The 26,387-nt window shown below is 60.2% G+C and overlaps 1 protein-coding gene across 4 annotated transcripts; it reads right to left on the bottom strand.

Annotated features, from left to right (window-relative positions):
• Positions 1-5,534: 5,534 nt before the first annotated feature.
• CLCF1 (cardiotrophin like cytokine factor 1) lies at positions 5,535-15,455 on the bottom strand. 4 transcript variants are annotated; one of them, XM_027045179.2, is made up of 3 exons: positions 14,808-15,455; positions 8,811-8,977; positions 5,535-6,955 (listed from the first exon to the last, which is right to left on the bottom strand). In XM_027045179.2, the coding sequence occupies exons 1-3, from the start codon at positions 14,986-14,988 to the stop codon at positions 6,461-6,463; spliced, it is 843 nt and encodes a 280-aa protein (XP_026900980.1). In that variant the 5' UTR covers positions 14,989-15,455; the 3' UTR covers positions 5,535-6,460. The 4 variants fall into 4 exon arrangements, with proteins under 4 accessions (XP_026900980.1, XP_026900981.1, XP_026900982.1 ...); XM_027045180.2 differs by lacking the exon at positions 14,808-15,455 and adding an exon at positions 14,110-14,696; XM_027045181.2 differs by lacking the exon at positions 14,808-15,455 and adding an exon at positions 12,013-12,695.
• Between the last annotated feature and the right edge of the window lie 10,932 nt (positions 15,456-26,387).

Here is a 26,387-nt window from a genome sequence, read left to right as displayed (position 1 = left end):
GGCTGAGGTGCGGAGTCCAGTCAGGCACTGAGCACGCCACGGAGGGATTGTGCCCCGGGCTCGGTGGGACTGACCACTCCTCCGGGGGCGTCCCAGAGGTGTGTGGCACCTCACTCCTGAGTCCACAGAGCCCCGAGGGAGTAGGAAGCCATGGGCGGGGCAGACCCCTCCTCATTCCTAGTCCTTCCCACCCCTGAAAGCTGATAGCCGTGGGGCCCTGCCACCGCCCAGGGAGCGTGAAATGAGGTGTGCCGCTGGGAGGCCACAGTGGCTCCTACTGCCGCCGGAGCCCATTTCCCTCTCCTCTGGCACCCTGGCCTGCTCTGTGGGCACTGTCTGGGCCGTCCCCGCCAGCCGCCCCCGGCTCTGCCTGGCCCAGGCCCTGCTAGCCTCTCTCACCCAGCCTGGCCTGTAGCTTTCCCCCATCAAGGCAGTCGGCTCAAGTGCAGGCACCCTAGGACTGTTTTTCTGGCCTGGAGTCAAGGGAACTCTCCGCAGACAGCATCGCCCTCCTGTGCTAGTCATGCAGTAGTGGGACCAAGCTCCAAGGCTCAAAGGAGCTGCCACCCAGGAGCTTTGGAGCCATCCCTGTCCAACTGGCATCCTTCTGTAACTCGGCCTACCCACCCAACAGGTCTTGTCCTTCTTCCTTCCCTTCCTGTCTGCCCCCATCTCCTTTCTTCCTGGAACCCCTGTCCCTACTCAAGCAGCCTCCCAGCCTATCCCCCAAACTGCTGTCGTGGGGCCTATCACAATTTGGGCTTCAGGCTGGAGGGCCAGGCCAGAGGTCTGAGTTAGGAGCTGAGTTCTCCCTCCTTCAGGGAGTTTCCTGAGACCCAGGAGCCTGTTTCCGGGTCAGCTCTGACCCCCAGAGGATGGTTATGGGACTGGCAGGAGTGGCCGATGCATCTCAGCCTGGGAACACTCAAGGGCCTTGCTTGAGGCCAAGACCAAAGTCTTGGGGGAACCCAAGGGAAAAGGAGAGCGAAGACCGGAACAGGAGCCCAGCACCTTCCTGAAGGCTGAGGCCCATTGTCTACTGCTCCGAGGGGAAGGGGATTAGGCCTGGCTTAGCTCAGACAATGTGGCAGGGTGGGGGGGCCTCAGCACTGCACAGGTGCCCTAGGAGCCCCTTCTCCCTCCCCTAGCTCACAGTGGGGCTCGTCGTGGAGAGAGTCAGCTAGAGCCAGGAAGGTTGGGGCAGGTACAGAGAAGCAGCTGCCTGGGGCCCAGCAGACTGTGGGTGTAGCCTGCTCTCCTTCCCTCTCCCCAGCATCCCCTTCCTCAGGCCCTCAGGCCCTGCCACCCACCTGGAGCTAGAGATTCTGGGCAGCCAGACTCGTATCCCTGGCCCCCCACCCACATGCCCACACACCATGGGCTCCATTCCCCACCCTGTGGACCAGAATTCTTTCAGGCAACTCCTCCTAGTCCATCCCAGACACCCCACCTCTCCCGGCTCCAGGTTCTCTGGCCTTGTGGGCTTTGAGGGGCAGGAGCCTGATGGAAGGCAAAGGTCCCCCTCCATCTGGGTTTTTCTGCCACTGGCTGGCTTTTCTGCTATGTCCCAACCATCCCCTCGGAGCCTTCTCCCATTACTGCCCCTGTCACTTTGGCCAGCTGGCCCTGGAGAAATTCTGGGAACAGTTGAAAAGGGATCCTTCTGGCCATTTCTCACCTTGGCCACCAGGTGTCAGACTTTGTCTAGCTGGGAGGAAGGTCCTAGTTTGTTTCCACCGGGTTGGCCAGGCCTTAGAGGTCAGGGCAAGTTGGGGAGGGGCCTAGGGGTGACCTCTGCACTAGGGAGGCTGGAAGACCCTGAAGGTTGAGAGGAAGGGCTGGAACTCTGGTTCTAAAGCTCGCAGCTACTTCCTCATTGTCCCCACCCCCACCCCACTGACAAGGGCTTTGTCTACTGCTGGGAACTGGGGAACCAGGCTGAGTCAGGGAGCTCAAGAACTGAAGGGACAAAGGCAGGGACAGTTGTGGCTCCAGAGAAGAAGGGGGAGCTGAGAGGGAACCACCCATCAGAGCACTCAGTCAGGGGCCCGGATCACTGGCCCTTACCCTCTAGGTTAAGGGGAACAAGGGCCTCCCTTGGCCCTTCCCCATTTGGGGTGGCTGTGGCGAGTGGGCGAATGTGTGCGCGTGTCTGTAAGACGAGCACTTGAATGAGTCTCTTCACATACTGCGAGGGCCCTGAGTCCTGGATGTTGGGTCAGTCTTTGCAAAGGCAGGAAGCTGGCAAGGCGTCACCGGCCTTTGGCCACCCTCCACCTCTTCCACACCCACTCCCACCCCTGCCCCCGAAGTTGCCTCTCCCGAGGGACCGTTCGCCAACTCGTGCCCATCCTCGCACACACGGGTGCGTTTCCAGATACCCAAGAGGATGCCGAGCTTCCTAATCCGCTCTGTGCTGTCTGGATGGAGAGGATGTACTCTCCCTAGCCTTCCTGGGACAGAAAGACTTCCAGAGATAATGTCCTCCTTCCCATGGCACCGCAGGCCCCAGGCATTCCAGGTTTTTAAGCTGACCTCTGCGTACCTGGGCCCCTGACGCTAAGGCCACACTTAAGAGGTGGAACCTGAGTAACCGACACAGACTCACCACCGGTCCCGGAGCAGTGGTGGGTGGAGAACCAACAACGGACTCATAGAAGAGCCTGATGACTTGTCATTTACCCAGAGCCACCTGCTCACGGTCCGAAGCTCCAAAACCCAAAGGACGGGCTCCTACCCCGACACCACCAGTCACCATCAGTAGGGGGCTATCTGGGGGAGAGTTCAAGAATTCAGACTCTGAGATGCCCTTTCCGGCTCAGCTGTCCCCTGTGGCCGCCTCCCCCACCTTACTCTTTATGACGCCCCCTCTGTGTCCTCAGCCGGGCGAACTTGTGTGCTTGCCCGCCCTTCCCCGGTTGCTCTCCTCCTCTGTTTCCATCTGCTGCAGGCCCGGCTCTGAGACCCCGCGTGTGCTGCAGCTCCCGGCCACTCAGAAGCACCGTTTCGAGCTCTCTGGAGTCTCTCGACCCTCGAGTCTCTGCCATTCCTGCCCTGTCAGTCCTCGGCCTTGGGAAGTGCCCTCTTTTCACCCTGTCCTCTCCTCCTGCCATCCCTGGCTTGCTAGGGGGTGTCACAATCCACGACAGAGATGTGTGTGCTGGTGTCACCTGGCTCCGTGTGGCTGGCCAGCAGCCCTTTTGATTCCCTTCCTCTGCTTGTCCCTCTCCATTCTTCTCCAGCTCCCACCCCTCCCGCAGCCATTTCACGTTTACATCTCTTCTGTTTAAAAACAACAGCAGACCAACCAACCACACAAAAAACCTTCCTTGATCCTGCCACCAAATGCCTGGAGAGAATACATTCACCCCTTTTCCTTCTTTCTCACCCCCTCCTTTAATCTCACAGTTGGAGTCTACCTCCCAAATGCTCCCGCAAAGGTCACCTGTGATCTCCCAATTTCCCAGTGGGTTTCCCCCAAATTCTTCTCTTAGCGCTTCTGGGGCATCTGACACTGTTGATCAGCTGCCTCCCTAAAACTCTCTTCTCTTGGCTTCTCATACACTATTGTCTTGACACTCTTTAAATCGGCTTATATTAAATTATCAAGTACTTTAGTTCGGTGCAGGGCATTGTGCTAAAATGTTAGAGGGATGCAAAGATGAATAAATTGTGGAACGTGCCCTCGAGATGCTATCTGCTTACAAGGGAGACAGACACACTGAACTGACCCTTGCCCTGCCCTTGTCCATGCCCGACCCTGAGAGTCTGTGCAGAAGCACCTACTGTGTGTTGGGCACTGGAAGGACAGTGGTGGCTGCAGACACCCCTGCCTCCCTGAGAGGACTTACAGACCAGCACCCTCGCTGAAGGGACGCGATCACTCCTTCCCTGACTTCCAAGTATTTTGCCTGTGTCTTTCCACAGTTGATCCAATTCTGCCTTGGATTCTAGCATTTGGAGCAAGGGAGGGCGGGGGGAGTCCCAGTCCCTTCTCTCAAGTGTTTTGTTCGACACACTAACTGAACACCTTCCGTGGGCTTGAGCCTGAACTGGGATAGAGAGGTGGGGAAAACTCAGAGTCTGCCCCTAAGAAACACACAGTACAGTGGTATGGGATATATCTTCCTTCTCCTGTATTCTGCATAGCCCCCTTGTTTGCTGCCTTGCACATTACAGGCTGCTAGGTTTTGCTGCGATGTGGAGACAGCCCGGATGCCCTCTCCTCCCTCTCGTTAGGCAGAAAGCAGGCCTGCAGGATATCTAGACAGGGTTTGGGCAGATATGTCCGCCTGAAGGGCCCGGACCCCTTGGCGGGGCATGTTCCCTCCAACTTGGGCCAGGTGACTCTGGGACATTCAGCAGGACCTGGCTCGCCCACAAGCAAGTCCAATAGCCCATGCACCTACGCTCACGCACCTGTCAGTAGTTTCAGGTCAGCTGGTCTTCTCTTCCCAGAGAGATCGCAGGCTCCATAAGGGCAGGAGCCAAGTCAGGTCTCAGACTTCTGCTGGGTTTCCTACTCCAGTCGGCGCAGCGATGGGCAGACCTTTGCAAGATTCGTCAACTGATTGACGTCACCATCATTTGTTACTCTCTGTGCTTAGGGCACTGTCTCGCGGAGGCCCTGGTGAAATACCTCTGTGTTACCTGGGAGCAGTTAGCCCCCTAGCTGACCCAGTGGCTCTTCACGAGAGTGTCAGTGCAGGCCAGTCTGTCACAAATAACTGGAGATCAGATCACTATTCGCTGCGGCTGCGGCTGCGGGCTGCGGCTGCGGGCTGCGGCCGGGCACCTTACCTTTATTGTCTCTCTCATCCTTCAAACAGTCTTAGAAGGGTATTTAATTATCCCCATTTCACAGATGGGGAAATCAGAGAATAGAGAGCTTTAAGTAATTTGTCCAAGGTCACTCAGCTAGGAGGCCGTGAGGCTGGGCTTGGAGCTGAGGTCATCCCTGAGTCACATCTATCCCGTTCGCTTTGCAGACCAGTATGAGTTTTTCTCTTACCCACCCGCCCCCCCAACCTGCTGTCTTACACTGAAAAGAGTCTACAAGAAGGGAGTAGAGTCACGCCTGAGACTTGTGACATGGCCACAGTCAGTCACGCTCCCTAGGAGATGAAGGGTATTGAGAAGGGAAGGGTCACTGCCGGGGGCCCCCGGGGGCCACCACAGGTGGGGGTCCCGGTGAAGCTGAGGGCTGACCGCGCGTGGCTGACCAGAGGCGCAGGTGGACAGCTTCGCAGGGGGAGAGACCTATGAGACCTTTAAAGTAATCCAGAGAGGGGAGGCGGGCTGAGCAAAGGCCGGGAGGGGGAAGACACGCGGCCAGACAAGAAGATGTTGGAAGGACTAAAGGGACGCAACGTGGGTGGAGGAACAGAGTGTGCTGTGGGCACCGCGCTCTGTGGACAGGGCAGAGCCTCTTCCCCAAGCTCTTTGCCTCTCCGAGCTCTGCCCTGGACTGCCAGGCTCCAAGCCACCAGGCACGCGGGGGCCCAGGAGGGGAAGCACCAGGCCAAGCAAAGAGATGAAGTCCTGGGGCAAGCATTTTATTCGTTAATACAAGAATAGAAATTCTGCAATAAATATCATCTAATAAATAACATCTCCAAATAAATAAATATTAATACAACAAACTTAGAGTCATGAGTGGGTGAGGCTGGGGGGCAGGGCCTGGGGGAGCTGCCCCCCGCACCCCGAAATGCTACTGCAATGTAAACTTTCAGGAAACCCTGTGGCTGTGGCTATGGTTGCCCTCCCCAGCCCGGGCAACCCACAGATACCCTGGAAAGGGGGTGGAGAGGAGGCACCATGATGCCGGCAAGAAGATGCAAGGCAAGGTCCTTTTGGCTGCCGTCCTGTGCCACCGACTGCCTTGGTGAGCCGTGGGTCCGCTCTGTCCCTGCCCCTATGCTTTTAGTATGACCTCCAATGCAGATCCCACCTCTTCCGCTTTTAAATCCCGTTTCTTCCCGTTTGGACTTGCCACCGTGTGTGTTTCCTGAATTGGATGTACTGAGCTATTTGGGGATAGGGGAACAACGCCCATCCAAGGAGAGCGGGGCAGCCAAAGGGCTCCCCCCGCCCCAGAATGGCACATGCTGCGGTGGCCCCCCTCCCTGCCTACGGGCATGCTTCCTGGAAGTGCCGCGTGAGGGGCCGTGTGGGCGCCGGCAAGTGCCGGGCAGGAAGCAGGAAGCTGTGAGAGCCTTCGCACCAACTTGAACCACTGCCCCCGGGAGCGCTCCTCCCTGTGGACGAGACCTGCAGGGCTTTGGAAAGCGGGGAGGGGACAGGCCCTGTCGATCATGCCCTCTTCCAAGTCCGGAGAGGGCCAGAGGCCCATGGCTTCTGTCTCCTGGCTCAACAGATGTTGGCATACGGGTTTCTCCCTCCCAGAGTGGGAGCAGGATTTGAGGGAGGAGAGGAGAGAGGAGGCGGTAAAGGTCAGAGATCAGAAGCCATGGGCTTCCAGGTGCAGGGTGACCGCCGCTGGCGGGGGCTGCGTCTTCTTCTTGAGCCGGTTGAAATCCTTGGCCGAGCGCCACAGCCAGGTCTGCAGCTCCTTCAGCAGCCAGAAGTCGTCCATCTTCTGGAGGAAGTCGCTGTGGGCAGGGCCGGGGGCCCGGGTGGGCTCGGTTCCGGGCAGAGGCTGGGGCAGCGGGTAGCCCAGAGCTGCCATGACGCCCGCGATGCTGCCCAGCAGGCCCTGAAGGCTGGTGCAGAAGTGGGCCAGGCTGCGGCGCAGCTCGGCCGTGGCAGCCTGGCGGTCGAGGCCACGCAAGTAGCAGAGAAGGTGGCTATAGGCCTCATAGTTCTGGGTCAGCCGAAGTTTGTCATTGAGGCTCCGCCACACATCCAAGTTGACAGTGGCCCTGGGCAGAGTCTCTGCCCCCAGCCGAGGTGGGTTGAAGTCAGGCTCGTTGAAAGGGGGGCCCAGGTAGTTCAGCTGTGAAAAGGAGAGGGCGATGGAGGAGGAGGAGGAGGAGGAGGAGGAGGAGGAGGAGGAGGAGGAGGGCCACCGGGAGATAACCTGCTCCCAAAGCTCCTATTTCCTGTGTCCCCTGACACTGGCCCCATCTCCTTGCTAGGCCTCTCTGTGTGAGGGCCTCCCCTAAGTTTCTCCAGGGATGTCATCTGCATGGAGGTGGCGGTTGAGGCAGTGGGGGTTGATGAGAGCTGTAGGAAGAGAAAAACACGCAGGAGATACTCGGGGAGGACGTGCTGATTGGCCGTGTGTGCAAGCCTTGGGAGCGTGCCCACCACGGGGCAGAGCAGAGAGGAAGAGGAGCCGGAAGGACCCAGGTGGCCAGGCCGCAGAGGTGGAAGGTGGACCAGAAGAGTGCAGAGCCAAGAAGAGGAGTTCGAGAAGGCAGGAGTACTCGACAGTGTGGCTGCAAAACAGAGAGCAAGGGGAACGGGCCTTAGAAAATTCTGTTGGGTTTGGCGAAAAGGAGGTGCCTGCCGACCTTGGAGAGAGCCGTTTCAGTGGCCTGGAGGCCAGATTGCAGGGGGTTAAGGAGTGAGTGGGTGGAGAGGAAGCGGAGGCAGAGGGTGTAGACCACTCCTTCGAGAAATTTGGCAGGGAAGGCCAGGAGAGAAAAAGGGTCGGGAGCTAGAGGGGGTAGCAGAGTCAGGCAAAGGTTTTTGGCCAGGGAAGGGAAAAGCGGGTGGGAAGGCAGAGGGGCCCGTGGGAATCAGAGCTCCATTTGCCTCCCAACACGCTTGGTCCCACCAGCAGAAGGCCAGGGGGCAGATGGTACTCACGAAGCAGCAAGTCCCCCCAAGGAAGAGCTCCTAGGAGCAGGGCTGCAGAAGGAAGAAACTGAGGCAGTCTCAAGAGCTGGGCAGGAGGAAGGGTATAGGAGGCAGTCTAGGGAAGAGGACAGAGCTTTGCCAACCCTCAAGGGAGAGGCCTGGGGCCCAGGGAAAGGGCTGAGGGGGACGTTTCAGCTGGAGAGAAAGGGAGAAGAGAGGGGCGAGGCCTGGGATAGGCAAGGGCCCAGGGGGAGGTTCACACGCTGACAAGCACAGAGACAAACTAATTTCCTCGGTGTATCCTGGGGCTGGAGCCAGCTCCCCCGCCACCCTCCTCCCTTCTCTTTCCCTGGCTCCAGAGTAGGGTCTGGGATGTGGAAGAGGAACACGGGAAGAGGGGGCCGGTTCCCCATGGTCCTCGGCAACTCTGACCCTCTTTCCTTCTCTCCTGGGCTCTCTGAACACCTCTGGACTGCCCCCAAATCCTTATGGCACAACTTCCATCCACACCCTGAACCTCCTGCCACTACTGGCCTATCTTCCCCGCAGCCCCCTTCCCCCAAGTCCCCCCTAGGAGGCCCAGCTAGGATGGGAGAGGCAGACAGAAGGGAGGCCCATGGGTCCAGAGCAGCAGGGCCCCAGGTCTGGGGCAGAGGCGAGCTGGAACACAGGCATGGGAGGTGGGGCCCCTCCATCCCCACCCAGCCCCGCCCGTGCAAGAGACACCACAACACGGTGTAAACAGAAGAGACTTCCCCGGCCCCCAGGGGGAGGCGGGCGGCTGGGCCGGCAGCCAGTGGGGCAGTGGGCCAAGGCGGGTGCGAGGCCTGCCCACATGCCTAGTCCTGGGGCCAGGGATGGGAAGGAGGGGGGCACCTCAGAGGGAAGGGTAGGAGATAGGCCAGACATGGGGACCGTTTGGAACCAAAGGGCCCCCTGGTGACCACTGCTCACCGGGACCCCTCCACCATTCTGTCTCTCTTCCACCATCTTCTCTCCTCGTTCTTTGCCAATTCCCAGACCTTTCAGCTGCCCTGGATACTCACGTAGGTCCCAGCCAAGCTGCGGAGTTGGTGTTCCAGGTAGCGGGTGAGGTCGTAGGTTTTCTGGATGGAGGGGCCAGGCCCTGGGTCCCCCGTGCGGTTGAGGGCTGGCACTGCAGGGAGGTGCCAGAGCACAGCACACAGGCAAGCTAGCATCCCCCACGAGTCCCCTGCGGGCAGGAGGGGCGAGAAACATGAGGGCGGGCCCAGGCCCAGTGGAGGATGCCCAGCTGGCAGCCCCTCAGGTGTCTGTCCCCACCTTGGGCCGGGCGCAGGGTTGGTGAGGGTGGGCCGCCAGATGGGAGGCAGGGGGGATGGAGGAGGGGAGCGTTCCTGGCCTGGGTGTGTGTGTGTGTGTGTGTGTGTGTGTGTGTATGGAGGCATGTATGTGTTTGAGGACGAGAACTTGGCCTCTGTGTGTGTATCTACCAGTATATATCGGAAAGCATATTTGTGTGTCAGCTAAGAAAGAGCCAGTATACGTATGCCAATGCGTATGTGTGTGTACGTGGAGGGACGGGGCCAGGCCTAGGGACTCTGAATCCAGACCCTCTGCAGTTTAGGGAGCCAAGGGGTGGGAAACAGCACATGTCTCTCTGCCAGCTGCCAGCAGTCAGCCCCGGGAAGGGCACAAGAGAGGCCGCCCCGAGATGAGTCCACACGAGAGCCACAGGAGGCAAGGGGTAGGCTTGAAGGGGGTCAGGCTGAAGGACAGAGGGCTGGCTCATGCAGTCAGTGGTGGGTACATTCTTGAACAGGATTCCTGGGTGTGGAGCTGTGGGGTGGAGGTTTGCCCCATTCTTACCTAGGAGGTTGGATGGGGAAAAGTTTGACCTGAGTGAGGTCTTCTGATGAACCTACAGTAAAGAGGGTCGGGGTGGGGGATGTGAAAGAGAGAAAGAGGGGGAATATGATGTATCTGATGGGTTTGGCTTGTCAGCTGATGGTGCTGGAGAGTTTGGACATCCTGGGATACCAGAGGCCAGGGGTTGATAATGTGAAGATACCCGTAGGCAGTTGGGAAACATGATTTTCCCAGCTTTTAGGTGTGGGCCAAGGTAAAGAGCACTAGGCCAGGAGTCAGTGGGCACCGGGACTGGGTAAAGGCAATTAGGGTTAGGATAGGGCAAAGCTATAATTGGTATGGGGCTAGGTTAGGTTTAAGGACTGGGTTACTTTTAAAGTTTCAGGTTAGTTTATTGGGATTTGGCTGACTGAGTGTGGTTGAGGTTTGAGTCTAGCTGGGGGATGTGGTGAGGTTTGGACAGGCACAGGGTTGGCCGGGGCTAAGGTTTATTAATGTGTTGATTTAGATGTCAGATGGGGTAATGCATGGCATGTCACTAAGAGTAGGGCTGGTCTGGGTTTTAAGCTTGGGTAGGTGTTGAGCTCATGAGTCGTTTCTTCTACTTTCTATTTTCGACTTTCAAATTTTTATCATGACATATGTTGCTGTGATAGTTAGAAATGAGTTGGATATGGGTTTGACAGTTTGACTGTACTGAGTTAGGGGGAGTTTGGAGTTAGTCATAATGCTGGGTCAAGGTTTTGGAGAGGGCTTAAGACTCAAACTGTACAGAATGCCTCTCACAGAGTGTAGGGGTCAGGTGGGGACTTCCGCAGCGGCCCAGGCCATCAGTCTAGACTCACTAAGATGCGTGGTGGCTGGCAACTTTACTGATAGAGCAGGGGAGTGGGTCGGGTGGGGGGAACACCAGTCTCAGAGACCCTGCACTTAGGGACGAGGGACCTGGTCTGAGTGCATGGGTGCGTGCGTGCGTTAGGACAGAGCGCGGTGTCAGGCACATGACTGCTCCCCTGTCCTTGTCCGCATCTGCAGCCCGCGGCTTCCCTCCTGGTGCTTCTTTCCTCGTTTGGCCTTTTCCTGCTGACTCTGTGTTCCTTTCTATTTACTCTTCCTCATATTCCAAGACAACTCCAGGCCCTTCTCTGCACGAAGCCTGGGGCTACCCTCAGCCTGGATATCTGGCAGAGTCACCTCCAAGATCCTAAGGGTACAATATGGGGTGTTTTGGAGGTGGAGGCCTGCTGAGGCGAGCGGCAGCCCTTCCAGGCTTGAGGTAGCTTTCGGGACTGAGTCTGGCCCCACTCACAGTTAGCAGCATGCTGAGGGTCCCAGCTGAAGCCCACATTGGGAGCTGGGCTCACCTCTTTCCCCGACCTTCCTTTGGTCAGCCTTTCGGTCCATAGTTCTGGGACTGAGTTTTGCCTCTGCTGTGGTGGTGGGGCGGGGGGGGGGGGGCAGGGGGGGCGGGGGGGGCACCAGGTCAGGAACCCAGCTCTGGGCCTTGTTTTCCCCTCCTCTTCTGGGCCCTGTGGCACATCCCTGGGGAGAACTGGCTCCCTACACAGGGACAGCAGGGGGGAGAAGCCTTTGGATAAACAAGAACTAAGTCATCTGGGCAGAAAAACGGCTCATGAAATTAACCAGACGAGGCCGGTGTTTCCAGGAATATTTCAGTTCTGAGGTAACTGTGTCACTGCAGGCGGGGAGGGGGGGGGCAGGGGAAGTTGCAGAAAGATCGGACTGACCGGCCCGTGGAGAGAACCAGTAAGAAGGAAGGGGTCTCAGGTATCTAGAGGGAGAAGAGGCTAGGAAGGAGAAAGGAGACAGGGCTCTAGGCTCTAGGCTCTGGCTTCCACTCTGGGCAAGGTGTCCCCATATCTCAGGCGGCAAAGTGACGGCCATCTGGGGCAGAGAACACCTGTGGCTTAGTTGTGAGCCCCGGAACTCAGTGAGGCTTGGGCTCACCTGCGTCCCTAGGAGGGAGCATTAGGTGGGCATCGTGGAGCCCTCTCCCATCCTTCTCTCCAGGCTCCTGGTGTGCAGGTGGACCGGGCCCCCTCCCCCAGTCCTGGCCCCTAGCCCAGCCCCCCGCCCCAGCTCTGCCTCTGGCTGCTGCCCACTGTTGTTTACATCCCGGCTTCCCTTGTGTTTATAAATCCGGCTGAGCACGTGAGGAGCTAATGAGTGCAGCTCACAGCTCACGTTTCCTGCTGGAGCCCCCCGCCCCCCCATCTTGGCCCCCCGCCCCAGCGGCCCCTAATTCCATCCAGATCCCTGGGCCCTGGGAACCTAGGCCCCCCTCATGAACACACACACACACACACACACACACACACACACACACTCAGCCCACGCAAGCGCACGGCCACCCTGACACGGCTGCACGGGCAGGCATACCAGGGTCCACGTGTCCTTAGCCAGCTGCCCCTCGATCCCTGGACTGTGTCCTCCAGGCTGAACTCCTCCGGCAAGGGTCGGGGGCTCGGCAGGGCACACGTGCAGGGTGGCCAGGGTGAGTCAGACAATTGTCCAGGAGACTCTGCACCTGGGATGCCCTCAGGCCAGACCAGGGCCAGCTTCCTGGCGACCTTGGAGGGACGTGTTGAGGGGAATTGGGGGAAGGAAGTGGTTTAGGGGGTGGTGTGTCCGCCGTAGTGTGAGATCCAGGCACTGAGACTGTCGGCAATGACCCCCAGGGGCTCCTCCTGACCTGCCTCCTCAGGGAAAGGCCCACGGAAATAGCCCATCTTTCCTTGTCCTCTGGCTGGCTGCCCTTCCCTCCGTCCTCTCTCCCCTTCGTCCTCTCTTTGGTTCCCTGTGCCCCAGGCCACTGAGAAGTGGCTTAGTGAGTGAGTCCACATAGGCCCAGAAGTCCGGAGACCTAGCTTTGCCACAACCCATGACTGGGCTCGCCGGAGAGGGCTGTGCTGTGCCCGCTAAGGTCCCTCTCAGCCCAAGCGCGTGGGGTTCCACCTCTGCTGTTATCTTCAGCAGCCCCCTCCCTGCCCTTCTCTTCCAGCCCAAATGACAGAAGAAGAAACTGAGGCCCAGGGAAAGAAGCAGGCCAGTGGGCCAGCTGCCCTGCCTTGTGAAGTCAGTACCGACAGAGGAGCTGGGCTGTCGCCGAGTGAGGGGGTTCTGGACTGGGCTCCAAGAGGACCCCAGTTGTTCCCAAGGGGCGCAGGATGAAGCCAGGGGAGCTAGGCGAGGCAGCCGGCGGAGAGCCGGGCCGGGGGACCCAGTGAAGGAAAGGGTCCCGGCCAGCGTGTGGGTTGAAAGGGTGTTGTTATTCAGAGGCGCGGGAGGGGCTGGGAGGGAGCGGGCAGGAGCCAGGGTGTGAATAGGCAGGTGGGATTGTGGGGAGGAATGTGAAGTGTCACCAATAAAGTAGCTGGTGTGGCTGGGTGGTGTGCACAAGTGTGTGAACGGGGCAGGAGTGCAGGGCTCCGTGGAGGGGAGAGGGAGCCATTAGACCAGTCTGGAAGAGAGAGAGATGGGGCGGGGGGGGGGGGGGGGGTGGTGCTGCTAGGTGACAGTTGCTGCCATCTGCCTGTTTCCTCCTCTGGTTGAGTGCGGGGCTCAGGGCAGTGAGGGTGCCAGAGCTAAACTGCGGGGTGGGGGGGTGGGGTGTCCGGTCTGTCAGAGGAATGTATCCCTGTGTCCCCAGGGAAGGGCAGTGTGTGCTCCAAGCCGGAAAGGGGGTCTGTGGGGGTTGTGAAAGCCGGGAGATGTCAGCTGGTCAAGGTCAGGATCAGAGAGTGCCTGACAGAGGTGTGGGGTCCGGCGTCCTCACCCACAACCTTTCTCCAAGGCTGGGGACTTCCAGCTTCCCCTCCCGTCCCGGCAGCTCCCTCCTACCCCAGCGGGGAGGGCCGGGCACCGGACGAAACTGGGACGGGGTCCTCTGGGACTGGGGGTCTGTGGGGAGGGCTTTCTGGAGCGCAGTGTGGAGTAACTGGGAAGGAAGGTGGAAAGAGATGGGGCTCTGGCGAGGCGGGGGAACCCGGGGTTCCCCTCGAGGGGCTCGGCCCGAGAACTCGGCGGCGGCGGCCGCTCGCTGGCCCTCCCCCTCGGCGGTGACCTCTCGCTCCCGGCCCCCTCCCCGCGGCGGCGGCGGCGGCGCCTTCCCCCTGTGTGGCCTCGGCGCCCCCGGCCCCGCCCCCGGCCCGCTCCCGCCCGGTCGCTCCCTTCCCGGCGGCGGGGGCGGGGGCGGGGTCCGGGGCGCCGGGCTCCGGGCTCGGCCGGGCCGCTGCCCTTTCCCGCGCGTCAACTCCCCGCCCTGCCCGTCCGCCCTCCCGCGGGCCGCCGGGGCCGAGCGGCCGCCGCCGCCGCTCCCCGGCCGGTGACGGGCTTTCTCCTGCCCGGTCCGGCCGGGCTGCGCCCGTCCCCCCGCACTAATCACTCCCAGGCCACGGCGGGCCGGGCCGGGGTGGGGGGGGGGGTGGGGGGGGCTCGCTGCCGCCGCCGCCGCCCGCCCCGCCGCCCGGGCCCTACCTGCCGCCGGCTCCCCGGCCGCGGGCAGCATGGTGGGCTCCGGCCGCGCAGCGCGCAGCGAGGAAGCCGCGAGTCCCGCAGCCCGGCCCGGCCCAACCAGGCTCGGCTCTGCCCTCCGCCCTCCTCTCTCCTCTCGCCCGCCCTCCTTCCCGCCCTCCCCTCCCCGGCGGGCCGGGGAGGGAGCGCGGCGGGCCCGAGGTGTCGGCCTCCCCTCGCCTCCCGCCGGCCCGGGCTCGGGCTCCCCGCCCTTCTCCCCTCTTCCTCCCCGGCCCCCTCCTCCCCGCGCGCCGCGTCTCCCTCCCGCAGCCCCGCTCCCCGCCTGGGACTCCCTCTCCCCGACTTTCGCGCGGGGCTCTTTCCGCCGGGATTCCCGGCACCCCGCCTCGCTGGGGCTCCAGGTTGCCGGCTCCCGGGGTCAGCGGGTCGCGCGGGCTCCCGCCGCGCTCCCGGCCACCTCCTGGCCCCGGCGAGCGGACTTCAGGAATGCCGCGTCCCCGCCCGGCCCCTCTCGAGGGCGCCCGGCCGTGCCTCCCCCCCCCCCACCCCCCCCCACCCCCGGCCCGAGCCCTGCTGGCGGGGGTAGCTGCCGGCTCCCCCGCCCGGCCCCGGCTCGGGGCTCCCGGGGGGAAGCACGGGAACCGGATCTCGCGGCTCCCGGGCGGGGGCGGGGGCCGGGGCCACGGACGCCAGGCTCCTACCTGCTCGGAGGTCCATGGGGCTGGGGGCCGGGCCGGCCGGGCGCGGCTCCTCTCCCGGAGGCTGGCGGAGTGGGAGGGCGAGCCGCGGCTCCGGCGAAGCTTTAATAATCCCATCCGCCAGGCCCACTCGCAGGTTTTTTTCGCTCGGTTTCGGATTTTTTTTTTTTTCGGTGTGGGACATTCTGCAAACTTTTTTTTTTTTTTTCTGACGTGTAAAGCTGTAACCACAAATTGTAGCGGCCCTCCCCGGGGTGGGGGGAGGAGGGGGGAGGAGGGAAGGGAGGGCTTCTGGGGCTCCTCTCCCTCCCACAACACCGAGGGGGGGTGAGGTGAGGCGAGGCTGCGGCGGTACCACCCTGGGCCTCCTGGGGGAGGGGGCGGGGAGGGCATCAGTCCGCCGGCAGACTCTCCGAGCTGGGGGGAGCGGGCCGCCCTCTCCTTTTCTTCTCCGACGGCGTCGACCCGGGGTGCGGGGTCCCTGCTCTCACCCTACCTCGGACTCCTCATCTCTAACCTTCCCTCTCCTCCCCCTCCCCCTGAGTAAATGCAATGACACATTCTCCCAAATGCCAGCGAGCTGGCCTCGTAGCAAGTGATGGTGTTTTTCCTGCTGCCCTTTGTCTGGGCTGACCGCCCCCCTGGCCTATTGTCCCGCCGCCAGTCCCATTTCCAAAAGCTGGGGCTGAGTGAGGCGCTGGGGTTGGGGCAGGTGACTAACGGCCTCACAATGCCCCCTGGGGCGGGGGAGGGAGAGGGCACTCCAGGCCCACTGCCCAGCTCCGAGGAGAGTAGAGGGCCCTTGGCCGAGGGTTTTTCTCTCAGGTTCACTAGGTTCTTCGTTCTTCCCAGCGGCCGGGAGAGCGCACAGGGGTGGGGGAATTGTAGTTCATTAATCAGCACGAGGCACCGGACCAGTTTCAACACCAGAGGCTGCATGGGTGACTCAGCGGGAATGCTCCCATTCAAGGCGATGGACAGACCCAGAGTCCCCATTTGTGAAACGCTTCCCCATAAAGACTTTTGGCTGTCTCTCGCCTTCGGGGTTTGGGGTTGTTGGCGTTGTGGAGTGCTCTCCCTCCTTCCTTCCCCAGGCCTGGGTTGGGACTTGCTTTGTGGGATACCTGGGGGACCCTTAAGCCTAGACCCCCTCAGGAGGGTCTCCTTCCTGCCCCCTTCCTCCCCCCCGCCCCCCTCCCCCCGACAGAGAGCTGCCAGGGACAGTGCAGAGGAAACAGCTCTCCCCGTCTGGGGCTTCCAGACATCTCCTTTCGGTGACTTCTTGGGGGACAGTCATTTGGTCCCCAAGGCTTGAGTACTCTAGATCCAGACCACCAATTAAACCATTTGGTAATAAGTTGCTTCTGTCCTTTATTTGTTTTTTCAAAGTGGGAGAGGTGGTGGTGGGCCAACCCTGGAAGGTGATTCCTCCCCGCGCCCCCCAACGGCATCAGATTCTTCAGTCCACGACTCCTGCCCCGTGTCCATGTCCCTGAAGAAAGGAGGGTGCCCCGCCAGCCCTGCCACAGCCCCTCCAGCCTGCGGGTCAGAGCAGGCGGCATGGTCAGGACCAGCGCTAGGTTCCCAGGGCAGCTCTTCCCTTTTCTGCACTGTGTGGACTGAGGTGGGGGGGGGCGGGGGGGTGGGGAAGAAGTTTGTTTTCAATTACCTCACGGGAGTGGGACAGACTTTGTTGTTGGGTTGTGTTTTTTTTTTTTTTTTTCCTCCTTTCTTTCTAAACAAGGAGAAAAAGAGCTGGGAAAGGGGAGCTGGCTGGGGGTTGGGGGCAGGGGGCTTTCCGTGGCATCAGTAGCAGCTTTAAGGAAACCTGTCTTGGGGGGGTGTCCTTCTGAAAAGTGCTCAGGGCCTCCCTCTTCCCCCCACCCTCCCCCCCACCTCAGCCAGAACTCTGCAGTTTCAATGACATTCTTGGCGGGTGAGCCCTGAGATCTTTTGATGCCCACGCCAAGGTCAAGAAGGCAGATGTCCAGTGGGTGACTGGCACTGAGGCCAGCCATGAGGTCCTCAAGCAGCCTCCCTTTCAGAAGGAGGGAGCCACGAACGGTGGGGAAGTGGGGCGTGCAATTCGTCCTCCCCTCGTTTGTAGCCTGCTCCTTGTGGAGAGTGTCTGCACAGACAATGTGGTTTGGATTTGGCTGAGCCCCCTCAGCACCTTATAAAGCACCTTGCTGAGTCAGGGAGAAAGCAGCCCCCACTCGGGAGAGGAGGAGGGGGCCGGGAGAGAAAGGGAAAAGAGGGAGAGGGGAGCTGAAGGAGGGAGGTGGGGGGCTGAGAGAAGGGAAGGGCAGAAAAGTAACTGGGTGGGAGTAGGAAGGAGGGAGGAGGCAGGAGCCCAGGGAGGAAGAGGAACAGACTGCAGTGGAAGGGGGGCACCCCCCCCATCCCACCGCGCGCCCAGCAAATACTCGCCTCGGGAGGCCAGAAAACATTGCTTTGCAGTAGCTGAGGGCCTGTGGCCCTGAAATGGGGACCCAGGCCAAGGGGGAGCAGGGACAACTGACTTTACACACAGCCACCCCCACACCCACCCAGCTTGTTACGGTGACACTGCACGCTGGAGAAGTCGCCTTCTCCCTCTGCCTCTTGTCTAGACTTGCATCCCTGCCCTCTCCCCTCAACCAGGGGGTGGCCAAGCCCCCCCCACCCCCATCTTCCCCACTGCCAAGGGGAAAATCAGCTCCATCTCCAAGCTGCCAGTGCCCCTCTGCCATGTCTGGGCAAAGGCAGGAGGCTAGGAGCTGCCAGGTGGGTTGGGGTGGGGGCTGGAATAAAGACCTTGCCTTTCTGCTGCCAAATGCTAAATAGGGTGGGCTGTGGGAATTGGGGGAGAGAAGGAAGAAAGGAGAGGCAGCGCGTGATAGCTCCCCCTCCAGGATTTCTGTGGCGTGGGGGCCAGGGGGCTGCCCTCTGATTTCCAGTTGGGGATGTCAACTTCCCACTCCCCTGTGGCTCTCAGACTGGGATTCTTGTTCTGGGATTGCTGGTGAGGGCAGGGCAGAGGTTACAGGAGACTCCTGCCCCCTGAGCCCCAGAGCCATCTGTCTTGGTACATGGTGTGCAAGAAGTTTCCGAAACCCTGCTGGGTGCTAGGCGCTAGGAAGACAGAAGAGGGAAGGAAAACCCACCCCTGCCTTTGAGAATTTCATGGTCTGGTGACAAGGGGCACTCTTAAACTGAGAGATCAGAGGATGGAAAGGGCAGGAGAGCTCTGGGAGGAGGTGGAGCTTCAGGGTGGGAAATATAGCTGGAGCCACAGGAAGATGCACCGAGGGAGCACTGGCCCTGGCCCACGGGGCTCCCTGTTCTGCGGAGAGTCAAGCTGGGAGTCAGGACGAGGGGCTTCCAATTGGCCAGCGGCATGGCCTTGGGAAAAGCCATCGCCTCTCGTGGAATGGGGTATGACCCCTTGTGCCCTCCTCCCAAACAGGATGGTGGGAGATCGGGGAGCTCAGGAGGAGGACACTGCTTTGCTGCCTCTCTGGCCTTCCAGGCCTTATCCACAGGGAGTGGCAGTCCAGACCCCAAGGGATGTGGCCGGGAGGGGGGCAGGTCTGGCACCAGGCGATGCTTCGGCTGCCCTCCAAGGGGGTGGGGTGAGTCAGTTTGGGCTCAGGGACGGGCTAGACCTCTCCCTCTCACCTTCCCTTCCTACTCCCATAGCTGGTACCCCCAGGAAAGGCATTCCAGACACCCCCAAAATCCCATGTCCCACACAGCTGCAGAAAATTGGCACTGAAGGGGTCCTGGGCCCCAAGGATGTCGTGGATTCCTGAACTAGGGAAGCCTCTGATCCAGTCTCCTCCTGATGGGTCGGCAGGAATGAGAGTGTTGGCGAAGCCCACAGAGGTAAGTGAGGACACTCACTAATTCATTCACGTGTTGACCGAACATGTCCTGAGTACACAGACAGGAGCCCCACGGGGCCATGGGGATGAGGGGTGGGGGCTTGCAGGAGAGGCAGGGGCCTGCCAGTGCCTGCTGCAATGCCTGGCATTTCTTGGTGACACTTTCACTCCTTTTAGGACTCTAAGGCTTAACTGATGACAATAGTTTAAACATACTGAGCTCTCACCACGTGTTGGGTCCTGTGCTAAGGTTTTTCGTGGACGAGACCATTTGACTCTTGCTGTAACCCCAGAAAACAGGAGCTGTGATTTACCCGTTTTGTATGTGAGGTCCCTGAGGCTTGGAAAGATGAAGTCACTTGTCTCAGGTCACACAAGTGGCGGAACCAGGACTGGAACCCAGCACTGTCTGCCCTTTGAATCACACCACTCAGATGCCAACATGGGGCACGCCGAGAGGGGAAGGGGCTGGGTGCCGAGAGCGGGCTCCAGAGGCACCAGGACTAGCCAGCGCCCCCTGGCTATGAGGTTATCTAAGCTGGGGCCAGCCTGCCGCTATGGGACACTAAGATGTCCCTTTGGACAGAAAGAGAATCTCCCTGTGCCTGGAGCGGGGGACCTGGGCCCTCCTGCTCTCTGCCCACTGCTGACATGGACTGTGTGGCACGTGGGGGCAGGCACCTGACCTGGACCCTCCTGGGCTGGCGAGCGTCGGCCCCCTGAACAGCGCTCCAGTCCCCTCAGCTAGAACTGTAGATTCCAGGAGCAGGCGAGTGGGTTTGAATCACGGAATGAGGACCGAACTGCGTGTTAGGTCCCCCCCGCCCACAGCCAGGGAGAGGGCCTCCCTGGGCTTCCGAGGGCCCTACTACTCCGCCTGCAAAGTGAGGGCCAGGTAGGCTCAGAGGCTCTGCCTGGGCTGCCGGGGGCTCCCCGGGATCCACAGCCCCGACGGGAGGCCTCCTGTCCATCACCTCGTGCACGCGCCACTGGCTGCAGGCCTGGGGGCCACCAGCAGGGCTGTGCACTTTCCCTTTCCCTCCAGTGGGCACGAGCCCAGAGGGCCCTGCCTCACCCTGAGCTGGCGGTGATGTCAGCGGAAACCCCAGGGTGCTGCGGACCTCCTGCTACCTCAGCCACGGCCCTACCCTGCCCTGCGTCCTGCACCCACACCTGGACGGGCTCAGCCTCCCAGAGGACAGCGCGCCCACCTGCCCCCTGCTTCCCCGTGAAGCCGAGGGGAACCGGGCCCTGCTGCCTGCCTCTCCCCTGCCCGACCTCGGCTTCGTCTCCCCATCTGCAAGGGTGTCTGGGTGATGAGTGGGTACCGGAAGGCAGGGGCAAAAGGGGTAGCCCCAGATGCTCAACTCCTCCCTTGCCTGCCAGGAGCTTTCCCCGCCATCCTCCCAGGATGTTCCATTGCCCTGGCCAACCCATGCCTCGGGCTCCGTGACTCCGTCTCCCCTGGCAGAGGAGTGGGGTTACCTCTCCCTGGGCTGGAAGATCCTTATCCTGCCCTGCTGAGTCACTGCCGGCTCCTCCCGCTCTGTCCCCTCCCTCCCTACCGGCCTCCCTCCTTCAGACTTCTCCGGCTTTCTCCAGACTGTCTGGGTTCCTCAGGGGCCCCAGGGGTCAGAGGACAGACAGCATCTCCCTGAGATGGCTTGGAGTCCCACCCCGAGTGACCGCCATCCCAGCACTGTCGGGACAGTGACAAGGAGTAAGGGCGTCGCTAGCTGTGTGACCTTGGGCAAGTCACTTGGCGCTTCTACACCTCGCTTTTCTCCTGCACGGAACAGGAATGATGATAATGGTACCTTCCTCGGAGTAAGGACAATTGAGCTAATACAAGTCAAATTTCTGGCACTCAGCACTTGATAACGTTGTATATTATTGTTATCTGCCCCGTCGTGCCCTATCCTCCTGTCTCGGCTAATGACGCCACCTCCCCCTTTCCAGTCCCCATGCCCACATGTCTGCACCTTTTCTGTTCTTTAGACCCTGCTTTCCTCCTGCAGCCTGTCCCCACAACCCCAACGTGATCTGACCGTGTGACGCTGGGCGTAGACCACAGGACACAGATACGAGACTGGAGAGTTGGGCCGTCGTTCAACCCTCCTCCCACGACGACCAGTTCGGAGCATTTGACTTCGCAACCCCGGGGGGGGGGGGGCTGCGTGTATGGAGGGAGAGACAGAGGGGGAAGGGTGGACACTCAGGGCACAGGGGGCTCTGAGTGGAGTCAAGGGGTCCGGGCTGTACTGGGCGCAACTCCGTCCGGGCTTCCAGGCCATCTGTCTGCAACACTCGAGTGGTGGTTGGGTCTGTGAGGAGTTCACCCCTCCCCGGCCCCCACAGGCACCTCTCAGAGGTCCCGTCCTTCCCACCAGAGCACCCTGAGCACTCGCCAGCCGCTGCGAAATGCGTGAAATGACAGAGGGCTCCAGAACTCAAGGCGCACAAAGGGCTGTGGTGCAGAGGAAGGAGAGGGCAGGCAGGGCTTGGAAAGGGGCCGAGGAGGGTCTGGGTGGCAAAGAGGGGAAGGCCACACCTGGCCTGGAAGCCGTGCCTGGGGCTGGGGAGGAGCTGGCACTCAGGCCGGTGGGGCGCAGCCCCCCAACAAACATTCGGGAAGCACCCCCTATATGTGCCCCGAGGAACAGCGTGGACATAGAGAGACCCACACCCTGCCCACCAGGGGCTCCGGGGCTGCTGGGACGGAGGGCCAGATGGCTCCAGAGTCGCCGGGGCCCTGCTCTTAGTGGCCTCCCCGCTGCCCGACCCCGGTTGCCTGAAGTCTCCCCGTGCTCCCCCTGCCCTCTGGTGACCCCATCTCGGCCAGGGAGGACGGCTTCTCGGCCCCCTTCTCCCTGGGTGCGTAGCACAGCGTTGGGCACCCAGCTGGCACCCACAGGCGCTCGCCCAGGGCAGAGCAGCCTGGTCTCTGTTCTGGAAGCCGGGGCTGTACGCGGTGTCTGTCTCCCTCTACTGGTCCCTTAAGGGACAGCCTGGCCAGGACGCTTGGCACAGAGCTGGTGGTGTCCAGGTCTCCCCAGGCAGTGGATGGGGAGCACGGGGAGGCGGCGAAGAGGGCCCGGGGACTCAGGCCCGGCTGCCGCCCTCGGGAGCACCGCCCCCTCCTGGGTCTCTGCGGCCCGAAGAAGCTGGTCTCCGACAGGGGCCCCCAGGGGTGGTCTGAGGGAGGCCAGGTGGCCTCCCCGATGCCTTCCCCGCAGGCCAGCAGGCCAACAGCCTCCTTCCCCTTCCAACCCATGAATGGAACTGTCATCCATGGATTTATCTAAACCTTTTGTGCAGCTATTTATATTTCCAGCCGAGACCACATTTTGGAGTAATGAGTTCCATCGGGGTCCTCCCCTGCTGGGTGAAGCACGCTGCCTTTGATTTGTCCTAAACTTACCTCACTCGCGCTCCGAGGGGGCCCTGTAACTCCAGCATGCCAGGTTCTGGTGAACAAGCCGGAGCTTCCCCTCCGCATCCCTGCTGCGGGTTTAAAGTTTCCATCCCATCTGCCTTCCACCTCTAGCCTGCAGCCTGAGGAGCCCGGGTCTCCGGCCTGCGCGCGGGGCGACCGGCAGAGCGAGGACAGCCAGCACCTCGTGCCGGCCTGTGGCAGCCTGCCAGGCCGGCGAGGACTCATTCTCCCCACGACGCCGAGGGCCCCGAGGGCCCAGGACTGCGGGGCGGCCCCGTGGCGGCAGCCACAGGCTCCCAGCACCGCACCTCTTTGCGGGGCTGACCTCTGCCTCCTCCGCCGGAGCCCCCTGACCAGTCCCGGGCCTCCAGGCCTTTCTGTGTATTGTTTCTCCGGGGTGGGGGAGGCTCTCCTCCCAGGTTCCTAGTGGGATTCACCGGGACTCCGTCCACGCTGGTTTATTTTGTTTCTGGTCCTGACCCTACAAGAGGTTGAGGGGACACTCCAGAGACGGGGATGGTGAGCCACGACAGTAACAGCGGCAACGCCCACGGTGCGTACCGAGAGCTTTCACGGACGCGGACCGAGTGAACCCTCACACAGCCCTTTGAGGGAAGGACTGGTATTGCCCCTTCCCCCCGATTTCCAGGTGAGACAACTGAGGCTCAGAGAAAAGAAGCGATGTGTCCAGCCCGGGAGCAGTGGAGCCAGATCTGGGCAGACCAGGGCCTAGAATGCCATCAGTCCCCCGCGACAGACAGCCTGTCCTGCAACCTCTCCGAATGCTATACCCTTGTCGTTCAGTACATGCTTTTGTTTGTTTGTTTGTTTCGGTTTATTTATTTGGGGAGAGAGTGTGAAAGGGGCAGGGGCAGAGAGAGAGGGAGGGAGAGAGAGAATCCCAAGCAGGCACCATACTCAGTGTAGAGCCCAATTCAGGGCTCAGTCTCACGACCCTGGGATCATGACCTGAGCCAAAATCAAGAGTCAGGAGTTCAACTGAGCCACACAGGAACCCCATCAACAAATAATTATTTAAAAAAAAATTTTTAATGTTTATTTATTTTTGAGAGAGAGAGAGAGAGCGAGAGAGAGACAAAGTGCGAGCAGGGGAGGGACAGAGAGACAGGGAGACACAGAATCCGAAGCAGGCCCCAGGCTCCGAGCCGTCAGCCCAGAGCCCGACGCGGCGCTCGAACCCACGAACCGTGAGATTATGACCTGAGCCGAAATTGGACGCTTAACCCACTGAGCCACTCAGACGCCCCAGCAGATAATTATTTTAACCTTTTGAAATGGTAACCACCTTCCTGCATCCATATCTTACATACTTTGGTACCTGTGGGGTGAAGATTAGGAATTTGGGGGTTGAAAGGATCCTGAGAGAGCATCTCGTGCAACCCTCTCATTTTATCAGGGAGGAAGCCGAGGGCCAAAAAAAGGCCTTGACTTGCTGGAGACTGTGAGCAGGGCTGGGGCTGTCCCGGGTCTTTTCCGGCACAGACCCCAAACTGCCTTTGGGTTCCTATTCCCCTCCCAACACACGGTGCGCCTCACGGTTGCAAGGCCCTCCCCCCACCCCCCACCCCCGCCCACACTGTGCCTCCTGCTCCGTCCGGACCTGACAGGCATCGGTGCCTATGCCAACTGCAAGCCCAGAGAGGCTGCCTGGTTTCAGACAGGAGAACATCCTTCCAGTCCCGCAGCCTAGGGGGAGCAGGACAGCCAATTACAACTCCTCCCAGAACTGTGGCCAGATGACGGGCCCAGGAAAGCCGAGGGCCCCTTCAGGATCACAACACGTCAAGGTTGGAAGGAACCTCAGTGAGCATCTCACACCGCCAGCCACGTCATACAGATGAAGACACAGCCGCAGAGACAGAGAGGGGCCTTCAAGTCACACAGCGAGTCAGTGGTGAAGCACAAACTAGAGACCCAGGACCCCTGATTCCCAGCTCCAGGCTCCTTTCTGGTCTGAGCCCTTCAGACGGGTCAGGTGATAACTGACCTCTGGCAGGGTGTGTGTGTGTGTGAGTGTGAATGAAAAGACTCATTAAGAATCCTAAAGAGGGGTGCCTGACTGGCTCAGTCAGGAGAGCATGCAACACTTGATCTCGAGGTTGTGAGTTCAAGCCCCACGCTGGGCATAGAGATTACTTAAAAAAAATCCTAAAGGCTTTATGTGTGTGGGTGTATGTCTGAAGATTCATTAAACATCCTGAGAGTTTACGTCTCTCTCTCCCTCCCCCAGGCCTTGCACCAAAGACCTCAAGGCCACAGGGCCCTACAGCATCAGAGGTGTCCGGGCAGAGGCACAACTGTGTGATTATTGTGCCCCCTCCTCGCCTTCCAGGAGCTTTGACATCTGCTCCTGTCCCAGTTGGGCTGCCCAGGCGACAGGTGTGGGGCCACGGTGGAGAGTGTGTGAAGGCTAAGCTGAGTTACATTGGGGTAAAAAGAGAGTGAGGGATATGGAGAGAGGAGGAAAGGAAGGGAGAGGATAGCTAATGCTAGGTTCTTTTGTGGGTTTTATTTGACAGAATGTGGGGGTGGGGTGGGGGGAAGGGCAGCTACTGTCCAGGGAAGGATGGGACTGTGGGAAGAAGCTGGAAGTTTCATCACCGCACCTTAAGTAGACGTATATGAAATAATGTTGCATTATTTCAAATTCAAGGCGGGGAGGGAGCACAGAGAAGGCCTATCTGAGGTCGAGCAAGTGCAGCTGAGCCCCAGGAACAGGAGCCAGTATGTGAGAAGGGGGACATTTTAGGAAGGTCACTTTGGTGCTGTATGGAGGGTAGACTGGAGAAGACAGGCTGGAGGCAGGGGAGCACTCAGAGAGCTCCCACAGGCATCCAGGTGAGAGAGAATGGTGGCCGAAGCCACCAGGATGATGGCCATGGCCATGGACGTGGGTGCCACCTGTTTGGAAGGTGGAACAGTCAGGGCTTGCTGAAGGACTGTAACGTGGGATGATGGAGACTGGAGGACTCCCGGAGTACTGACTTAAATGCCTGGGTAAAGGTGGTGCCATTTGCACTGATCCCCTTGGAAGGCAAGACTAACCTCCCCCACGGGTGCCCGGGTGGCTCAGTCGGTTAAGCATCCAACTGGATCTAGGCTCAGCCCATGATCTCACATTTCTTGACCTCCAGCCTCACAAGCGGCTCTGCGCTGACAGAGCAGAGCCTGCTTGGGATTCCCTCTCTCCTTCTCTCACTCTGCCCCTCCTCTTGTCTCTCTCTCTCTCTCAAAATAAATAAATAAACTTAAAAAAAAAAAAAAAACCTCCACCAGTGCTCTAGGGAAGACTGGTGAGAAACTGCACCTAGGGCAGGAGAGGGAGAGACAAAGGGGGATCCAGAACTGCAGGCCAGGAGCTGGAGGGCAAGGGGCAGGTAGACAAATAGATTCTTCACTGCAGACAATACCAGAGGGACAAGGCCAACCCCCGACCCTAAGGAACTCAGCGATGCCCAAGTCCCTTCAGAGCACTAGGAACCCTGGTGCTGTGCGGGCTAGAGCTCAGAAAGTCCCTCCAAGACTTTCCTTCCACTGTGCAGCCTTGCAACCTGGGGCCCAGGGCAAGGGGGGAAACTTCCCTGGCTGCACGCTCTTGGGAGTCTTTTTTTTTTTTAGAGAGAGAGAAGGTGGGGGGTGGGGGGAGAGAGAGAGAGAGAGAGAGAGAGAGAGAGATCAGAGAATCTCAAGCAGGCTCTGCCCTGTCAGCGCAGAGCCAGAGGAAAGGCTCAATCTCACAAACCGTGAGATCATGACCCTAGCCAAAATCAAGTCAGACGCTTAACCGACGGAGACACCCAAGCGCCCCTTTGGGGGGGTCTTTTAAAAAATGGTCACACAAATGTGACTCTACGCTCGGAAGATGTTTCCAGCGCTCCCCACTGGTGTCCCTCATCATTTGGCAGCCCCCACCCCTCTGCTAGGCTCACGGAGCATTTCCCCCCGCCCCCCGACCAGGGGCAAAGCCCACGCACCAATGACCTTTTACTCCCGCTTGCCCCTGCTAGGTACACCCTTCTACCCCTTTCAGCCCCGATAATCTGTTTTTCAAGATCAATGACGGATCCTCCAAGCCAGAATGCACAGCCACCTCCCAACCTCCCACCCTGAGATCCTGAAGCAAATTTAGTCTCTTTAGAACTGGTGGTTGCGGCTTGTGTCCGTGCGGAAGGTCCAGCTTCGACCAGGTATCCAGACGACACCCAGGAAGATCTGTACTAAGCGAGCCAGGCGGGCGAGCCCGTACATCTCAGGGCTCCG

This window comes from Acinonyx jubatus, chromosome D1 (genome assembly GCF_027475565.1).
Source record: "Acinonyx jubatus isolate Ajub_Pintada_27869175 chromosome D1, VMU_Ajub_asm_v1.0, whole genome shotgun sequence".
In the NCBI taxonomy this organism is placed as follows: Eukaryota; Metazoa; Chordata; class Mammalia; order Carnivora; family Felidae; genus Acinonyx; species Acinonyx jubatus.
The sequence above is the reverse complement of the archived record's forward strand: the minus strand, read 5'-3'. Positions and strand labels throughout refer to the sequence as shown.